We start from the raw sequence: 21510 nt of genomic DNA on the forward strand, positions 1-21510 counted from the left end.
CCATGATATGACTATCATGATTAAAATTATATTATCTTACCGTTTCTTTATCTTGTGACAAAAACGACTATAGTGTAAACTGAATACATGTAGGCCTATATATAACGATATGCTTCATGACTCAGATAATTATCTTTGGCCCGTGAGCTCAATTCTAAATATAGTTTGGCCCTTTAAACAATTACTTAATAACCAGGGAATTAGATAGAATAAAATGCATGCCGTATTTATATTTTTATTAAAGGAGGGAAACATTAGAAGAGAAATATAAGATGGCAGCCGTCTGGGTAACAAGTAATTCTTTTTTTCCAACCAAACCAAAGCATTATTATTCGTACTTGCAACCTTTCGAGTGCTGACACTTCCAAGTAGGCTTAAATAAAAAGGGCCAGAATTAATTTCAATTACGGTACGCCAGAGGCCAACATATTTCCAAATTAACATTAATAGGGAATTTAGTTACTAGATTCGAAGTATCTATTGAGCTGTCTCTTATACACATCTTTGCCACCGTTGCCACCCGGCCTTTTGCCACCCGGCCCGGTACCACTCGGCCCGTTGCCACCTGGCCTTTGGCACCTTAGGCCTTTTACCACCCGGCCTTTAGCCACCCGGCCTTTTGCTACCTGGCCTGTTGCCACCCTAGGCCCGTTGCCACCCGGCCTTTTGCCACCTAGGCCCGTTGCCACCCGGCCTGGCGCCACCATAGGCGCTTTGCCACCCGGCCTTTTGCCACCCGGTCCGTTGCCACCGTTGCCACCCGGCCTTTTGCCACCCGGCCTGTTGCCGTCCATAGTTGTATGGTAGGCCTATGCATTGTATTCAAAGAAATGTTATTCTGTCATTTTTGCCAAACTATGTGTACTGAATAATTAATGGATTGATTGATTGTTTGGCAGATTGTAAACAACAACAATTCATGAATGGTACACGTGTGAAGTAGCTTCCTGATTAGCGTTCTATCTTTATTTCTATGTATTCAGACGTACATATATATATATATACATATATATATATATATATATATGTATATATATATATATATTATGTTTTCTGAGTATGTACTGTTTTTAGTTAGTGTGTATGTGTGTATGTATTTTTTTGTAAAGGCAGAACATCATGAATAATAATTCTTGTAGTTTTTTAAATTGAACAGATTTTATTTTGTATTTGATTTAATTGACTTGCCTTTGAGTGTGTAAATAATAATGAACATAAATATAGTGACAATGATGAAAATAGCGATGATAAGCTATTATTATTATTAACATGTTGAATATGTTAATATGTTAATGCTGCTACCGTATTGAAATGGGCCTATGCCCATACATACATATACCTCTCACAATTTGTTGTTTTTAAGATATTAAGCCAAATGTGCAGTATAATCATATTGGTATACCAATAGAAAAAACATGGGTGGGGGAAATATCCAACTGACCAATTGAAGGCCACGCAAATTAGGCTTGAAGACCCTATAACCTGAACAAGCCCTAGTCATGGTATAAACAATCAGGAGAATTAGTTTGCTCAGATCGTTAATGTTACTGAGCGCAATATCCTTTGTAGTTTATCGCTAACGAGAAGGGCTTTATCCAAAGTTTATTGACGGTTATTTCTCATGAGAAAATATATATGCTTGTAATAAATTGAATACCAAATAAATTCAATAAAGTTAATTATACACACATAATATAGGCTTGTGGTTATACTATATAAATAAGTATTATCATAAATGTGTTGTGTTTTAATTGTAAAAGCACAAGCTATTTCTTTCTATTTTAGAATAAGAATATGCTTAGAAATAAAATATAAAAATAAACTAGACACTGCAGTATTTCTCTCTTTATGCGGATTTAAAACAATGTTTATTTCTGCAATTTTTCCAGGTGGTAAGAAGGCGCATGGACGATTGTTTATAAAATAGAGTAAAATAATTAAATATTAAACTGGAAAGTAAATTTAATCAAGAAAAAATTCTGCTACTGTAGGCCTACTAGTAAAAATCTGTGTAAATAAACCCACCAAAATAATATAAATATTCGACATTCCCAAACGTGGCAAAAGGCCGGGTGGCAACGGACCTGGGTGGCAACGGGCCTGGGTTGCAACGGGCCTATGATGGCAGCGAGCCGGGTGGCAAAGGGCCGGGTGGTAAAAGGCCTTGCTGGCAGCGGGCCGGGTAGCAAAAGGCCGGGTGGTAGAAGGCCTTGCTAGCAGCTGGCCGGGTGGTAAAAGGCCTTGCTGGCAACGGGACTAGGGTAGCAAAAGGCCGGGTGGCAACGGGCCTAGGGTGGCAAAAGGCAGGGTGGCAACGGGCCGGGTGGCAAAAGGCCGGGTAGCTACGGGCCGGGTGGCAACCCCATATAATATCCGCGTCTCATGTTCCATGTGCAATGACATTACAATACATTCATCATGGATGCATGCAAATACCAAGTTATCATTTGTGAACAAAGAATAGCAAACGAATCACCAACAAATGCATGCCTCCCTGAAACACTAAGTGTAGTAAAAGGCTGATTGAAAAACCTCAACAAACAGCATGCAGGGCAATGATAAACAAAGAACGAACAATTTTCAACTCAAACATTTAAAATCAGATCAGAAGTTGGGGAAATAGCTAGAGGGCGTCGTTATACGCCAAGTCTACGCAATGAATATTAATATTCCGAGTGGCTAGATAAATGCATTACACAGTTTTGAACAATTTTGGTATAAAGCAAGTCTATACATAAGCTTACTAAAGAGCATTTCAAACTTTCCATAAAATATGTTAAATTGCTCAGTTGAATGGTTGAACCAAGAGTCAGTAAGGTCATGTAAGTATATTTAAGTGTACTTACATAGAAAGTAGCATTGTAACTGAAGTTTGATTGACAGGACAGAATTGTGTTGAGTTATGCACGTTAACTTAAAGCAATGTAAACGTAAGCTATTTATAGTAATTGTATTTTTGGAAACAAAATTGCATACAATGATTCCTGTTTGCTTATACTTAGTTTGGCTTTTGATTTTGTTTTATTATAGAAAGTGAGAATTAGATCCCTGACTGTTAATAGGCGGCCAGCGGAGCCAATAAATCTGGCCCGTGTAAAATTAATGAAATTAAAAACAAATAATAAAATTAAAGCAAATCGTTTGATAAATAATTTTCTCATGATAAGTGGAGAAAAAAAAAGGAACGATCACGCGTGTAAACCCTGTTCTTAATGCATAGAAGATTAAAATTTGCACGTAAAGCTGGTTTTCCACTAGGCGAATTTATTCGCGCGAATCGAAAATGTTAGCCTATACGCATGCGCAGTTAAGTTTTCATCACGAGATTCTCAAATGCGCAGACGTATAGGTACAAATTTGCGATTTGCGTGAATAAATTCGCCTATTGAAAAACCGGCTTTAGGTTTGTACGCAAGCTTGTGTAAAGCACCGAGTCTTTGAGTAGGGCAACCCACTGAGATCTAAAAAAATTAATTAACGACTATCAACAAACGCCCAAGATTAGTATTGTAAGCTCTAGCTATGACGGGAAGGCTTTCAAATTGAGTAGACTCAAAATCGAGGTGGTTTAAGGTTTTACTTTACAGAAAATAGCACTATGACTACTTGCCACCTGCTAATTTTCCCAATGATAATTTTCCCAAGGATTTTTTTCCCCAGTCGTGGATTTTTTTCCTCCGGCTAATTTCCCCCTGCTATTTCCCCCAGGCTATCTTCCCCCATTATTTTTCCGATCTATTGTTCCTCCTAGTTCTCTCACTGAATTTTTTCATCAGTTTATGTTCATTATACTGTATAAGGCAGAACATATTACTTTGTTTTCCTATATAGCTCTATATTAACTAAAGACACATTGTAAAAACGTTATTTTAAAAAATGTTTTCATCCGGGTTTACATAATTCGTAAAGGAAAGGAAGGAAACAGGAAATCTCTTGTTAACATCTTGTTCTTTTGGCTTATGCCTGTCTCTTATACACATCTAACTAGACACTGCAGTATTTCTCTCTTTATGCGGATTTAAAACAATGTTTATTTCTGCAATTTTTCCAGGTGGTAAGAAGGCGCATGGACGATTGTTTATAAAATAGAGTAAAATAATTAAATATTAAACTGGAAAGTAAATTTAATCAAGAAAAAATTCTGCTACTGTAGGCCTACTAGTAAAAATCTGTGTAAATAAACCCACCAAAATAATATAAATATTCGACATTCCCAAACGTGGCAAAAGGCCGGGTGGCAACGGACCTGGGTGGCAACGGGCCTGGGTTGCAACGGGCCTATGGTGGCAGCGAGCCGGGTGGCAAAGGGCCGGGTGGTAAAAGGCCTTGCTGGCAGCGGGCCGGGTAGCAAAAGGCCGGGTGGTAGAAGGCCTTGCTAGCAGCTGGCCGGGTGTCAGCTAATACTCGGGCAAGGAGCGGCAAAAGGAAGCACTTGATGATTTTATTATTACCACGTCTGTTCTTCTACAGTACTTTTGCGCTCAGTTCCCATTATTGATTCTCTTATACGATTATTACGCGTATTTTTATTTCAAAATCCGGTCGTTGGTAGCATAACAGGCCTATTTGCAATTAATTAATAGGGCCTACTATTTAACTTGTTTAACCACTGAGAAAGAAGTTAGAACTCCCATGTTATAACCATGGACCTATTAATAAGGTCCATGATATAACTATCAGTATTAAAATTATAATAACTTACCGTTTCTTTATCTTGTGTCAAAAACGACTGAATACTGTATATGTAGGCCTATATATAACGATATGCTTCATGACTCAGATAATTATCTTTGGCCCGTGAGCTCAATTCTAAATATAGTTTGGCCCTTTAAACAATTACTTAATAACCAGGGAATTAGATAGAATAAAATGCATGCCGTATTTATATTTTTATTAAAGGAGGGAAACTTTAGAAGAGAAATATAAGCTGGCAGCCGTCTGGGTAGCAAGTAATTCTTTTTTTCTAAACCAAAGCATTATTATTCGTACTTGCGACCTTAAGAGTGCTGACACTTCCAAGTAGGCTTAAATAAAAAGGGCCAGAATTAATTTCAATTACGGTACGCCAGAGGCCAAAATATATCCAAATTAACATTAAATAGGGAATTTAGTTACTAGATTCGAAGTATCTATTGAGATTCTGAAGAAATCCAGGAACGTAAGAAAAGAGAAAGTCTGTTTTTATAACATTAGAAATGAGATTGTAACACAACCCTCGATTTTGCAATAAACTTGTATAGGCTTGATGGTTTCGGTTTTGTAATGAACAAAATGGTCCTCTTCTACTGGTTGTTTTTTGTTAATCTACAACACATAATACTAAGCACAACAACAAAGAACACACCCTAGACTTGGTTTGGATTTCCTTGTTGATTAATTGTTTGTATTGTTGGCTTCTGTTGAAGTATGTTGTAACCTACCGTATCTTTGACTTTTTATTCAAACAATTTCTGTAGTTTGATCGACAAGTATTTAAACTGTAAAATACTCGTACTTGATTGACTGCACTGACTGCCAAGATGAAATTAAGATGTAAATGTAGGCCTACTGTTGTGCGTATGTAAAAATTTGATGATTGTGGATCGACTTATATTTATGGTTGGCACTTGGAATAATTTTTTTGTCAGTAAAATAGCCATTTGACTATCGGTTCGATTTTCAAAATAGCTTTGCCTTGTTGAGTTGAACTTAAAACCTTATTTTGTTTTAAATTTAGTTATGCAAGTAGTGTACATAATAATAATTTTCATTGTTGTGAAAGCACATTACGGTACAAGAAATGACTTCGTTATTGGCAAATCATATTTAAAAAATCACTGCAGTATACAGTACAAATATTAAAGATGATATATCGAGGACAATAAAACATTAATAGACATTGTATAAACGTATTCAGTTAATAGATGAAAGGTGTAAATGAGTTGAAATAAAAAATATTGCACTTCAGTTATTTGTAAAATCATTTCCAATGGAAGAAGGATAACATCCTCAACAACTTCCGTTAACATCCATTATTACATTATTCAGGTGAACATCATTTCGTATGAAAAATGTTATATGTTGAAATACATGAAAAGTAATAAAAAGGTTGTAATATTACATAGTTGTAAATTATTATACATTTTGAAGAGCTCCACCAGCAATGCTTGTTAAAATGGGACAATATAAATGCTGATTGATTGATGGATTGATTTTCATTTTGGATTTCGTTGTAAATTGCATATTTGTATTGTTGGCTTTTGTTGAAATCTGTTGTAACCTACCGTATAAAAGGCCTAAATGGGACGATTGCTTGAAAGATTGTTGTATTGTGATTGGTTGATTGATTGATTGATTGATTGATTGATTGTACCTTACATATTTTGGGTAATAATCAATCAATAATATACTATCAAGTATTTAACCTAATGTAATTTTCCTAATATAGTAGAATCTTTAGTAAACAATGGTCAAACAACAATCATAATTTCAAGAGGATGCTTTTGTATAAGTAGATTAGTCAACTTTACGCAAATCTAATGTGTGTTTTTTTTTTTTTTTTTTTTTTTTTTGTAATTTTCAGTAATTTCCAAATAAAAAAACATGCTAATAATTAGCCTCAGAAAATGTATCTCGATAATTAAAATGCCCTAAATATAAGGTTACTGAATTTGAAATTGTGTCAAAACCACTCAACTTCTAAAAATATAGTTTAAAGTGTAGTAAATAATAAAGAGCTTTCCATTAAACGAAGATGGTTACAGCTAGAACGTACTTGGATACATAACGTTATCTGCGCATGCGAAACGTCTTTATCGTCTGATTTCTAGGATGCTGTTTGGAATGAATCAGAGAACCAGGACAGTCACGTTTCACTTCGTCACGCAAACAAAAGCTACCGTACCTAACACTTCAGTTCTGCACTCAATAGCAAAAGGCTATTAAGCGAAAACACAATAAGGAAACAATCTAAAAAAAATCAAAACTAAAAACAACGTTTTTTATGTTGCTCACGTATACATGAAATCAAAGGATGCGATGATGTCGGACAATTCGGATGGCTTAGACCAAGTACATGTAGAAAATGCGTAAACTGTTTCTTACATCAGTAGCCGTAGTACTAATTTATTTTAGTCAGGCTGATTCCAACAGTGGACTTGAATTGGGAGCGGTGAATGTCTTTTCTCGAAAGTATGTAAACAAATTTGTATTCATTAAATTATTAATGTATGTATGTTTATTGCAGTGTTTTAAGATAAAAATAAAAATGTTTAATTGTTTAATGATTATAATTGTAATGTTCTTTTCATGTTAACAACACCAAAATATACCAGTACCCTTTACTGAATTACACGGATCTATCAATTGAGGCTAAGAAAATATCCAAATTCCTAAATTGTAAACATGTTTTTCCAACCGTGTCTGTAGAAAAGATTTTTCAAGACTCTTCGAAACTGAACAACTTGTATTTTTCTATATAGTTTGGTGCTATGATATATTTCTGCCAGATTTGTGCAGGCGTCTAGACGGTAAATAATAATAATAATAATAATAATAATAATAATAATAATAATAATAATAATAATAATGTTGTATTTATATAGCGCATATTGCACATTGCCCCTATGCGCTTTACAGAGAAATAATATAGGCCAACTGAGAAAAAGCAAATAACAATAAAATAGTAACAATAAAATAAAATAAAAATAATCATAATAACAATAACAATGAGACTAAACTACTCCCATTCCTTAAACTAATTAATGGTTGGCCGTTGGCTCCGAGGAGCTCATCCGCCCTTTGTAACATCGTAACAATCTGTCCTTACTCAATAAGGTAGATTGCAAATATAAAAATAATCAAATTTATGTCTTTTTGGTTCCTTAGTGTGACAAGATGGAAAGATATAACTAAAGAGGTGTCCATTGATACTTTCATTTATACTTATTGCAGCAGAGGTGTGCAATGTGCAGAGAAAAGGTAAATTAACGTTATTTACTTTACTGTTTACATTACTGGCGGGTGTGATATATCACATTTCTCTAGAGCGGTCTTTACCATATCCGTCTAGTAAAGATAGGCATTTACTGACTTATAATTTGACGTAAAGCATATACAGGCACTGCGAAATATGTAATATATAAATGTAAATTATTATTATTATTATTATTATTATTATTATTATTATTATTATTATTATTACTATTACTAATATTAATACTATTACTACAACTGTAACTATTATTATTATGATTATTATTATTATTATTATTATTATTATTATTATTATTATTATTATCATTATTTATTATTCCAAATTCTCCTCTGTTGATTTTTTTGCTTGGTGCCAAGTATTTCCAAAACGAAAATTGGCTAACCTTGTTGCTTGTGCTACTATTAATATTACTATAACTATTATCACTACCTGTCTCTTATACACATCTAGATGTGTATAAGAGACAGCCATATTGAAAACATGCAATGAAGGATAGTTAATTAATTACAAATTGGACTGATGATAATCTAAGACAGGAATGAGAGACTTTGGGAGGGCTGTCTTAGGAATTTTTTGTACTGGTATATTATATAGATATTTCAATTTATATTTTTCTACATTATTAATTTTATCTAATATTGCAAATGTCATTAGCATAATATTATTACTATTATTGTTATTGTTATATTATTATTATTAAATTATTATTATTATTATATTATATTATTATATTATTATTATTATTAATATTATTGTTATTATTATTATTATTATATTATTATTATTATTATTATTATTATTATTATTATTATTATTATTATTATTATTGGTATCGCACACTCTTCTGATGTTAATCTATTGGTCTCTATACTGATTTGCCGCAGTCTTTTTTTAATTTGTTTGGAACTGTTCCAAATGTCCCAATTACAACAAGAATGACCACTGTTTTAATTTTCCATAATTTCCTCAGTTCTCTTGCTAAATTCCGATACTTAATCACTTTTTCCATTTCTTTCTCTTCGATGCGACTATCGTACAGTATTGCAAAATCTATGATTTGGCAGCGTTTACTTTACTTTTCAACTACAATTATCTGGTCTTCTTGCTTTATTACATGATCAGTCTGTATCGTAAAGTCACTTATTACTTTACATTCATCATTCTCTAGCACAGGTACATGTTCGTACCCTTTTTGATTGACAACAAAACTTTTCTCTCTACAAACTTCCCAATGTATTTTCTTTATAACCCAGTCATACCTTTTATATTCTTTTTGTGCTAAATATTATTATTATTATTATTAATATTATTATTATTATTATTAATATTATTTTTTATTATTATTAATATTATTATTATTATTATTATTATTATTATTATTATTATTATTATTATTATTATTATTATTATTATTGCAAATGCTCCTCTGTTGATTATTTTGCTTGATGCCAAGTGTTTAAACGGAAATTGGCTAACCTTGTTGTTCGTGTTGCTGGTGCTGCTGATATCGCTACTGCTTCTGTTGTTGTTGTCGTTATTTTCTGTTGTCCAAAATAGCTTTGTTACGACAATATCGCCAATTATGGTAAGCATTATCTATTAAAACAACTTCAAAACAATAGGAAGTTAAATATATCCTGTGCCTGAATTATATTTAAAAAAATAAAAAGAACAATTACAACATAAAGTCTTGTATGTATTTGTTAGTGGAACAAGACACGAATCCCAACATTTTATCATTGCCACAGTGGAAACTGAATTATACTGTCGTCCTGGATTCTACCAAACCGGAAAAAGCTGTGAAGATGGTAAGTCGTTTAAACAACCATAAATTAAATAGAAAACATAAAAATATTTTAAGAAATCTTTGTATCATTTCTATTATTTACTTAAAAGACCTATAATACCTTAATTAATATGACAGTTATACTAATTTGTATCAGAGATTATAATTGAGTTTGTATGTTCATAACTTCATTGGTGTGATTTTAATAACATTGGTTAGTATTATGACCTGAGTTGTTTCCAGTACCTGTATTATTATTTCTAAGTTTGCTACAGTTAAAACTAATTCATAATTCTCGTAATTTTAAATAGATTGCGTAGAAACTAAAAAAGCACACAGGGTCTGCTCTCCCGAATTGGATCAATGTTGTCAGAATAGGGGAACATGTCTCAATACCAACTACGGTATAGCCTGCAACTGCTCCGACGGTTGGATGGGTGATTATTGCAGTGAGCGCTGTCCAGTAAATTTCTACGGTCCAAGATGCAGCCTAGAATGTCCGGCTTGCAGTAATGGTGGTACATGTGATCCAGTTAAAGGGCAATGCGACTGCTCGCCCGGCTGGACTGGACCAACTTGTGATGAGAAATGTAGTTCGGGGTGGTATGGAAAAGACTGCGCTCTTGATTGCAGGAGCTGCAACTTAGATGATGGTCAATGTCATCATATAACAGGTGAATGCGAGTGTGCACTGCCATATGGAGGACCATTCTGTGAAGACATCTGTCATGATGGCGATAATGTACAATGTGGCTGGTTCCCAGACTGTTGTCGCAATAGAGCTACGTGTAACCAAGTTGGCATGGAGAGTAGATGCAAATGTCCGCCTGGCTACTTGGGAAAATTTTGTGAAACACGCTGTACAGGTTTTTGGGGAGATGGATGCCATCGTAGGTGCTTATGTAATAATAATGCAACGTGTGACCCAACAACAGGGGAGTGTGAATGCACTCCTGGTTGGTCTGGCAAATACTGTCAAAAAAGTTTAAAGCCAGCGATTGACTTTTTAAAATGTCCAGTCAATTGCAGAAAGGATTATGGTTGTGACCAAGATGGACATTGCTTTTGTCCATCAAATTCAACATGGAATGAAGACACGTTGTCCTGCCTCCGGTAATTTATACTCTTGTTTTCTGCATTCAGCATACTATTTGACTATGACGCCCTGGGGTGGATGCAGGATTTGTAGGTGGGGGTGCGTGAGGGTCCACCTCACTGCCCCCACCATGGTTGGGACTAAGGGAATAGAACATTTTGATAATAGGGACCTCTCAGGCGCGGATCGAGAGTTTTAGCTGGGTTTCTATAGAATCGCTCACCCTATCGGCGACAGTCGTGACAGTTGTGTTTCACAGACGAATCGGGGTGCCTTCCCGATTGCGCAGGGCAGCTAGTAATGCACCCTGATTCGTCTGCGTCTGCAAAGCATTTGGAAAAATTTGAATCAGGTTCAACCTTTCCGACAAATGTCGGCGACTATCGCCGATAGGGTGAGCGATTATATGGAAACTGAGCTTTACCCTGACTATCGCACATAATGGGGTCCCTCAGTTGGCGGGATCATGGGAAGAGAACGTAATGTTTGCTTGTTCCGTCGCTGGAACACTATTTTAGACATGGGGCGGGGGGTGCTTTGCGATAGTCTTGGGGTTCTCTTAGCTTCAGAAAGTTTTCTAGCTGCTGGAAAAATGCACTTACGTGCATTACGAGACTTCTATTGATGGATGAATACATACTGAATTAATAGTTCTCCCCCATTTTACCATGGACAATTAATATTGCGATGATGATATGATGATGATGATGATGATGATGATGTGATGTGATGATAAGGAGGAGGAGGCATCGTAGCAGGTGAGGACAGGCTCCTGGTCAAGGTTAATTAACAGGACTTTGGATATGAGTGTCAACCGAGGCCCGTATCTTGAGTTCTTCGTCACATTTTCAATGCAATCGGACAACAGTAACTATCTACAATCTATATAATCAGTACATTCTCAATGTCATGAAAATAATACATCTAAAAACTTACGTTATATGCATGCTCAGAAGCGGAAAGCTTAACCTAAAAGTTTGATATATGTTTCATGTTGTTTGTTGAATGGTCTTTAATGATATTATATTCTAATATGACCACAACATAAGAAAGAACACTTTGTCACCTAAAAAGTTCAGACCCATATACATTTACATTTCCTTAGGCCTAAATCATAAGGAAGTTTGTTTTAAATCCAAATTTCAGGAATTTGTACGTTTTATGCATGCACCGACGTAGACATTTTGTTTTATGTTGTTTGTTGAATAGTCTTCTTAAAAAATATTACAGACTAATATGACCACAATATAAGGAAGTTCATTTTTTAAATGTTTAATAGATAATACAGAGAATTATGATTGTTTATCAAAATCATTATACATATGTTAAATCCAATTTAAAAAAAAAAAATAAAAAAAATACGTTTTCCGTGGAAGAATTAACCTAATAATCTTGTTAATAATTCGGTTCTAAAATTAATCTTATGACCACAACTTTTTTAAGTTGTAACTTCAGGAAAAATAATAATTCATTTTTATTGTACCGCCACCAGCTGGGATGCATAAATAATAAATATGCATAAATGTCTTCTGTGATTGGTTGATTACCGGATTGGACGGTCGGATATAATGCGTAACTCTCATAATAATTTCATATTTCAAAAAATTGTTAGGAGTATATGATCACGTTCCATGATTTATTACATCCACAAGGTGCCCCTAAGCCAAAATTTCAAAATTGAATATAAATTGCGTTTTTCCGAATCACGACAGACTGAGTAGATTAGACCTACTGGCTAAAATGTAAAAAAATTAAGATTTTATTTTTAAATCACAGAAAATCACAAATTTATATTTAGTACATTCTCGATTGTCTTGGAAATGTGGACCTTATCAAATTTGGTTGGGTGCGTTATACACATTCTTCGTAACACCCCACCTACTATATGTACGGGCCTGGAAACTTTACATTTTACCGGCCAATTAATACAGTATTAAAGGCTTATTAGATATCTTCTCAATTCCTCAGTATTTTTTTAATTATTATTTGTCCATTTCCAACGCTGTATGATTTGAAATTTACATACCATTCACGTCGTTGCTCTTCGTCAGATTCTGTGTTCACTTTCAGCCTCTCAGTGGTCATCTTTGACTTTAATAACAGTTGGACTTTCTTTTTAGATATATTGTATCTAAGTGTGTTCGTAAGTTTTAAGCTGGTCTACAATTAGGCTACCAACTCCATTAAAGACTTTTTTTATTTTTTAACGAAGAGCATTCGTTATAATAAAAGAATTCAACAGTGTACCGGGATACGTTATCGCGCAGCAGAATTAATTACAGTCCCTCTTTGATTAATACTTAGACAATGCAAACATTTTATTTTGTCTATTTTGTCTTTGGTTTAATAATAATAATAATAATAATAATAATAATAATAATAATAATAATAATAATAATAATAATAATAATAATGACCCGTGCCTGCCTCTAGGTGCCTGGAAATTGCACTCTCATAAATTACAACAATACAATACAACAATTATATTGCTTAATACAATTGCAGTATTCACCTAGTCTTTTATTGGAAATGCTTGCACCCTCAAGATGACGCATTTCAAATATACCATGGAGGTATAAAAATATGGATATACTCACTCCCTATATTGGAAGATGCATAGCGCCCTCAAGTTAACGTATTTTGGATACAAAGTTGGCATAACCGGAAAGTAGGAATAGCGCTCTCAAATTGACGTATTTTGGATGGTGTACTCTCCTATATTGAAAAGGAATAGCGCCGTCAAGTTGACGTATTTTGGCTAACTCTCCTATGGAGAGTTCCTATATAGAGAGAGTTGCGACATGAGCGGTGCAGGTCACGTTACTACTGGCCGCCCTCTATCTGCCATCTTGGTGCCAATTCAAAGATCTTAACACAAGATAGCGTCAAGGGCGTCGATCCGTGGCTGAAAGTTGGGGGGGGGACGAAATGAAAAATAAAGCCATGGGCCGTAGGCCCAAGCAATGGTTGGCGACCAGGGGGCGAAGCCCCGGAAGCTCTGGCGCATATAACCTTTTAATTGATTTCTAAGCAATGCAATTAACATTTATTTCCATACGAAATTTTCAAAATATCCAGTGGCGGATCCAGTAATTTGAAATAGAGCTGGGCCCAGAGAGGGAATTTTACAGATAGATAGTGTAGCTGGACTACCACCTCAGCCCCACCATGGTTGGGGATGAGATTTTAACAACTACCGCCCGGTGGCTCTAACATCTGTTGTGGGTAAAATGCTGGAGAGGCTGGTGGTACAAGCACTTCTGCAGCATGCTACTGATAATTGTTTGCTCATTGAGAACCAACACGGTTTTTTACCTAAAAAATCATGTACTACGCAACTTGCAACTATCATTCATGACTGGTCCTATATTTTGGATCAAAGATCCCCACCACTCATTGATGCCATTTTTTTAGATATTTCAAAGGCCTTTGACCGGATGCCTCATGATATTCTCCTAAATAAGCTTTCCCAGCAATTTAACATCTCTGGGGATATTTGGTACTGGTTAATGTCATTTTTGACTAAACGTTTTCAGAAAGTTCAATTTAAGGGATCCTCATCTAACTGGGTGGAGGTAACCAGTGGGGTACCGCAAGGCAGTGTACTTGGTCCCATTCTTTTTAATTTTTTTATTAATGATATTGCTTGTTCGCTTAAATGTAAAACTGCTATTTTTGCTGATGACACCCTTATTTATAGTTGACCAACTTACTCTGTGGAGTGAAGTAAACCGCATGCCTTTCAACGTTCTGAAGACAAATGTTTTACATATCACACGCTCGCGTAATAAACAACTGTCTTCCTATTTCTTGTCTGGCTCTCTTATTAGTCCGGTGACCACCATTAAATACCTTGGTGTTACTTTCAACTCAAAGTTGACCTGGGAGGACCATGTCCATGCCATTGTTTCCAAAGCTAAGCGTATGCTTGGTTTTGTTTGGAGCGTGGCTGGACATGCTTCGACCAGTGCATTTTTGTCTCTCTACAAAAGCCTGGTATTGCCAGGCCTGGAGTATGCTCAACCTGCCTGGTTTCCATGGACTAAAACTTTGTCAGATCTGCTTGAGGGAGTCCATAGAAGAGCAACTCGTCTTGCTCTTAAACAACATCGAGGACAGATGAGCTTTGAGGAGAGGTTACATTTGCTTTCTTTTTCTTCTTTGTCTGTCAGAAGGGACAAATTTCTTATTATTTTTTGCTTTAAAGTTCTGATGGGCCTTCTAAGCTGCAGCACGGTTTATGATGGTATCAAAATCAATACCAGACATAATGATCGCTTGTGTTTCCGTCACCAAGCATCAAGGACCCAAGCATTTTTCAACTCGGTAGCCATCAGGTTGCCTCGTGTTTGGGACCAGCTCCCTAGATTGTTAACCGATGCTGCAGTTTTAGAAAGCCCATCCTCTTTTCTTCGTAAGGTTTCTTTGTATTTTGATTCGCTGTAATGTTTGATTTTTTAATGTGTCGCTGAATTTGGGGTTGGGTAAACCGGCTTTGCTACAGTGATTTGGTTCACTCTGGTTGTCCCTGGTCTCCCCGAATTTTCAGTTTTTTTTTTGTTGTTGTTGTAAATGACCAAATAAATAATGAAATGAAATGAAATGAGGTAAGAAAATTTATGATTATGGCACCTCCAGTTGGTCGGAAATTTTCATTTTTCTCCACTTTTAAATTTCGGGGAAAAAATAGTGATGGTGTTCCGGCTGGGCCCCTTTGAATCTGCCACTGAAATACTCATCATAAAAAGTTTTTTTAAATTATCCTGTTTAGTCATAATTATGCCCGCTTATATATTTCGTGCAAACTAACATTCATAAAAATAATGATTTATTATCTACCGATTAGCTTGCAACGTATTCAAAATTCAAACAAATAAGAAAAACTTAAAACAGTCATTAATTTAGTCTTTTTGCATGTACACTACTTTTAAAATCAATCAAGAAGTGTTTGATTTTCTCCTCTTTTTGAATTTCACTTTTGTGCACGTAATATTGCGATAAATTATTGTGAGTGGAAATAATACCGTCTAATTTACGATCAAACAGGACTAGGGAGATATGGAGCACACAAAACATTAGTTTGCATTTTGATTTCACAAAAATAAAGGTGATTTACTTAATTTATCATTATCAGTGGCGGCTCCAGGAAAGCAAATTAGAGGGGGGACAGGGAGGGACTTGCACGTTGGGAAAGTAAATCACCTCAGCCCCACCATGGTTGGGGCTGAGGAAAGAAAATTTATGATTATGACACCCTAGATTGCCGGAAATGGCACTCTCAGACCTAAATTCTAATTATAATTTTCCTTTGTTTTTTCCATTAAAAAAAATAATAATTTTGAAAAAATTAGGGTCGGCTCGGCCCCACTTGAATCTGCCACTGATTATTATGGCGTCATTGTGAGACTGCGTCAATGTAACACTGGAGTTTGTAAACTTTTGGTAGGCTTATCACTTAATCGAAATAGGTAGGGGCCTAGACATATCCGTGTTAAAGGCTAAAATTAGGGAAAAAATTAATCCTATGTTAAATATAATAATAAACACTAGTATATACGTACTGGTCATAATGACATACAAAAGGAATAAATTGTTCATAGTAGAAATTGTGCACTTTTGAGTTTGTAAAAATATTGACCTAATAAGGATACATGCTTCCAATTTTAACAACGTTCAGTACATTGTTTTCACAATAAATTTAGCCTCTGATAATCGTTGCACCCATAAAATCGATCTAGTGGGTTTCTGAGATGGTTACGAAATATTTAAACAATTGCGTTTTTACTCGGTTTTGGTCCGGAAAATACGTACCGCACTTAGAAAAGTGAACAGACAAAATGCATGTGTCATGCGTTTTGTTATTCTTTCCATTCGCTTTTAAAAGTGGGGTTTTAATTATAGAAGATTGGTGAAAAGTGGGGGGACAATCGATATGACGTCCCCCTACTTTGAAAAGTGGGGGGAAGCGTCCCCCTTGTCCCCACCAATCGACGCCCATGGATAGCGTTCTCCGCGATATATGCGTAACAAACAGAAGCGTCGGTCAAGGTTCAAAAGTCCAATTTAGTAAGAGGGCGCCATTCATGCCTTATTACAGAATTTGCAGGCGTAAACCGCGGAGAACGCTATCTTGTGTGTCAATTGATCAAGTCAGTGGTGCGTAGCCAACAAAAATATGATAAGCTTCGAGGCAAAATTATTGAACTCATGTTATTTAAAAATCCATAACTCCGTAACGAAGAATCGTATCACATTATTTTTTTTCTGGAAATGTTCTTGAAAGACTATTCTACACCACTATATAAGTTTTAAGAAATGAAAAAAATGTTTCGACCTCTGCCACAAGATGGGAAAAGAGAGTCTATCTAAATAGTGTATTAAAATAGGCCTCTGCAGTACAATACGTAGGTAGGTAGGTAGTACTAGACTAGGCCTAGCTAGCTATAAAAGTAGTGGAGTACTTTTTCAGTTACCGTATGACTTACGGATTTCTCTTATTATATACTACTAGTTATTTTAGAGATACCCTCGTACTAGGACCCTAGCTGAGGCGTGCCACAAACACCCATTTACTATACGAATTTCTAAGTTGTCCAGTAAAAAGGCCTAGGCCCTGTCGCCTACTATTTTATGAGCCGAGCAAACGAGATATTTTACGCCTAGCTAAGGCGCTATGTAATTTTGGTCAAGCAAAAACCGCATGTAATATAATTAGTAATAGCATACTGAGAATCAATTTCTTTTGGAATTTTGTTATAAATTTCAAACACATGTTGATTAACAGATATTCACTGTCAAATGACATAAAATTTTTTTATTCATATTTTTATTTATTTTTTTCAATTGTCTATTTTTTTTTTTTTTTGCAATCGCCACACTGTAGCATAGACTTTGCGTTCACTCACGCATGCAAGGTACCAAAATGACTACCCAGCAGCGTCTCATGTCGGAACTCTATCCTATGGAAATGCCAAGCGCCCTCAAGTTGACGTATTTTGGATGTACTCTCCTATTTATTGGAAATGCCAAGCGCCCTCAAGTTGATGTATTTTGGACGTACTCGCCTATATTGGAAAGGCCTGGCGCCCTCAACCTGACGTATCTTGGAAAAATTCCTGCGTAATTTTGGACAGTTGTTCAACCCGACTCTGTATACCTAGCATACAATGATGGCGCTTCATGCAACTTTTCCACAAGCGTACTCTCTTTTCCGTCGCTCAGCTTTTGTTTTGCTTCTGCCTTATCACTTCACTTGGTTTCTAAATCAATATCCAGGGCATTTTTTTGACTGACGAACATTTCTGTTGAATATTATTGCATGTGTTTTCGATTTGTTTTCCACTTCAGGATTGTTGAAAATATTCAAACATCTGCAATTACAAAAAGGCCTGACAACTTTAGTAAGACATCACAGTTATTTTATATATTTTGCTTTTATTTGTTACCGTCCACCTATTGTTATCTTACTTTAAATTGGCTTACCTTTCATAATAATAATGATAATGATAATAATAATAATAATAATAATAATAATAATAATAATAATAATAATAATAATCGTATATATAAGCCTATTGTTATTGATATGTCCTCGTGTTTCTGTAGGCCTAGGTGACGGTAAGGTACTGGTAGCAAAATCCAGAAAGCCAGATGAACATGAACCATTCTTGTCACAAAGCTCCATTTCCTTAATTGCTGTTCGTGGCGTTCTCGCCGTCTTTGTCATTGTTGCTTTCGTACTCAGCGTGAAAAACAAACGACAGGATGTATGGTGAGTTGCCAGACTGTTAAAGTTAGAATTTTAGAGTACTGTAGTGTCGTGTTATCATATCGTCGTTGTTTAATTTGTATTTTTACTGATAATTGGAGTTTTTATGTGTTTTTTGCTTTTTTTTTTTTTTTGCTTTTTTTTTTGGCGTAAGTTTAAACGCTTTCCTTCGGGAAGGGTAATATCTAATATCCAAGCAGGCGAATTCTGCCAGCAGCACCGAAAATCGAAGGTATGCACTTAATTATAATAATGTTGTCAAGAACATGGTAATGCTCTCGAATAAGAGAAGGATCGAATATAAAACCTTTGAACCGGTGATATTTTTTGTCATCTGTTTCAGATAATGCGTATTTATTTCATGCCCGGTCCAATACAGGTGGTAATGATGGTGTAGGTAAGGGTAGCATCCCAGCCCATAGACAGCCGGAAAACGAAGTCGTCACCTATAGCGTTGTCAACGATGACCTGAAAGCTGCTTGCAGACTTCTTCCATCCGTATCGGAGACTCCACAAGAGCCACCTTGCCTGACCGACGTCTATGATTCATTCCACGAGGTCAGTTTATCGCCAGAAGGTTCGATGAGGTCTCGAATTGGAAGCACTCCGTCTTATCGATTAGCCGGAGGGTTTCAGCGACAGAACAGCACTGCGTCAACATACGAAGGCAGCATAAGGCCGTTTTCGCGGTCAACCAGCGTTGTCTCGAGGACAGAGAGCTTCTACGAAGACATGAACAAGACTTCGCGCTCTTCGTCAATGTGTCGGCCCAGTGACAGAAACATCGTGCCTTACACCTAGTGGTAGTAGATTTTGACCATTGTCATCTAGAATTTTATTTCCTGATATACAGTTTAAGCACATACTTAAAATGTATCAGGTATAGAAGAAATATTCTACGCACTACATGTACAAAGCGCGCAAAGCAATTGTGCAAATAGCAACGGAAAACTACGCAGAAATGATACTCCCACAAAATCTTCTAACTTATATCAATTCTGTGCGCTTACCCACTTTTAATGACTGCAGTTTATTTATTTACATCACCGTAAAAGGATAATGAAAATATTGGCAGCACAAACAATACGACAAGCCAAAGTGTACACGGTATGCACGATTTTTGACGTAAGCTTATCGTTTTATCCTCCCTTTAACGGTGACGTAAATATGTTCCACAGTTTCTTTTTTAATGGCGAAACGCCACAAAATGGTCAAAATGCTATTTAGCTGGATGCACACGGTAATTCTTACTTACACAACTCTTTAATGCAAACATTTATATATATATATATATATATATATATATATATCATATATACATAGGCCTATTTATATATATATATATATATATATAAATTATATATACATACATTGCAATTACCAAGTTATCATTTGCGAACAAAGAATAGCAAACGAATCACCAACAAATGAATGCCTCCCTAAAACACTAAGTGTAGTAAAAGGCTGATTGAAAAACCTCAACAAACAGCATGCAGGGCAATGATAAACAAGGAACGAACAATTTTCAACTCAAACATTTAAAATCAGATCAGAAGTTGGGGAAATAGCTAGAGGGCGTCGTTATACGACAAGTCTACGTAATGAATATTAATATTCCGAGTGGCTAGATAAATGCATTACACAGTTTTGAACAATTTTGGTATAAAGCAAGTCTACATATAAGCTTACTAGAGAGCATTTCAAACTTTCCATAATATATGTTAAATTGCTCAGTTGAATGGTTGAACCAAGAGTCAGTAAGGTCATGTAAGTATATTTAAGTGTACTTACATAGAAAGTAGCATTGTAACTGAAGTTTGATTGACAGGACAGAATTGTGTTGAGTTATGCACGTTAACTTAAAGCAATGTAAACGTAAGCAATTTATAGTAATTGTATTTTTGCAAACAAAATTGCATACAATGATTCCTGTTTGCTTATACTTAGTTTGGCTTTTGATTTTGTTTTATTATAGAAAGTGAGAATTAGATCCCTGACTGTTAATAAGCGGCCAGCGGAGCCAATAAATCTGGCCCGTGTAAAATTAATGAAATTAAAAACAAATAACAAAATTAAAGCAAATCGTTTGATAAATAATTTTCTCATGATAAGTGGAGAAAAAAAGGAACGATCACGCGTGTGAACACTGTTCTTAATGCATAGAAGATTAAAATTTGCACGTAAAGCTGGTTTTCCACTAGGCGAATTTATTCGCGCAAATCGAAAAAGTTAGCCTATACGCATGCGCAGTTACGTTTTTATCACGAGATTCTCAAATGCGCAGACGTATAGGTACAAATTCGCGATTCGCGTGAATAAATTCGCCTAGTGAAAAACCGGCTTTAGGTTTGCACGCAAGCTTGTGTAAAGCACCGAGTCTTTGAGTAAGGCAACCCACTTAGATCTAAAAAAAAATTAATTAACGACTATCAACAAAAGCCCAAGATTAGTATTGTAAGCTCTAGCTATGACGGGAAGGCTTTCAAATTGAGAACACTCAAAATCGAGGTGGTTTAAGGTTTTACTTTACAGAAAATAGCACTATGACTACTTGCCACCTGCTAATTTTCCCCAGTCGTGGATTTTTTTCCTCCGGCTAATTTCCCCCTGCTATTTCCCTCAGGCTATCTTCCCCCATTATTTTTCCGATCTATTGTTCCTCCTAGTTCACCCACTGAATTTTTTCATCAGTTTATGTTCATGATACTGTATAAGGCAGAACATATTACTTTTTTGTCCTATATAGCCCTATATTAACTAAAGACATTGTAAAAACGTTATTTTGAAAAGTTTTCATCCGGGTTTACATAAGAAATAAAGGAAAGAAAACAGGAAATCTCTTGTTAACATACTTGCTCTTTTGGCTCATGCATATCACATCTATT

General features: G+C 35.5%; 1 protein-coding gene across 1 annotated transcript; it reads left to right on the forward strand.

Annotated features, from left to right (window-relative positions):
• The first annotated feature begins 6999 nt into the window (after positions 1 to 6999).
• LOC117124459 (multiple epidermal growth factor-like domains protein 10) lies at positions 7000 to 10878 on the forward strand. The gene is made up of 4 exons (XM_033270690.1): positions 7000 to 7067; positions 7867 to 7959; positions 9683 to 9783; positions 10073 to 10878. Exons 1-4 carry the CDS (start codon positions 7000 to 7002, stop codon positions 10876 to 10878), a joined length of 1068 nt encoding a protein of 355 aa, XP_033126581.1.
• The last annotated feature ends 10632 nt before the right edge of the window (positions 10879 to 21510 follow it).

Source organism: Anneissia japonica, unplaced genomic scaffold (genome assembly GCF_011630105.1).
Source record: "Anneissia japonica isolate Jap-2015-1 unplaced genomic scaffold, ASM1163010v1 scaffold665_len1252844_cov201, whole genome shotgun sequence".
Lineage (NCBI taxonomy): Eukaryota > Metazoa > Echinodermata > Crinoidea > Comatulida > Comatulidae > Anneissia > Anneissia japonica.

Bases quoted from the DNA above. Each gene is read 5' to 3' on its own strand.
- LOC117124459 (XM_033270690.1), top strand. From the start codon at position 7,000: ATGAAATCAAAGGATGCGATGATGTCGGACAATTCGGATGGCTTAGAC. The intron at 7,960-9,682 runs GTAAATTAACGT...TGTATTTGTTAG, and splicing joins GTGCAATGTGCAGAGAAAAG to TGGAACAAGACACGAATCCC. The intron at 9,784-10,072 runs GTAAGTCGTTTA...AATTTTAAATAG, and splicing joins CGGAAAAAGCTGTGAAGATG to ATTGCGTAGAAACTAAAAAA.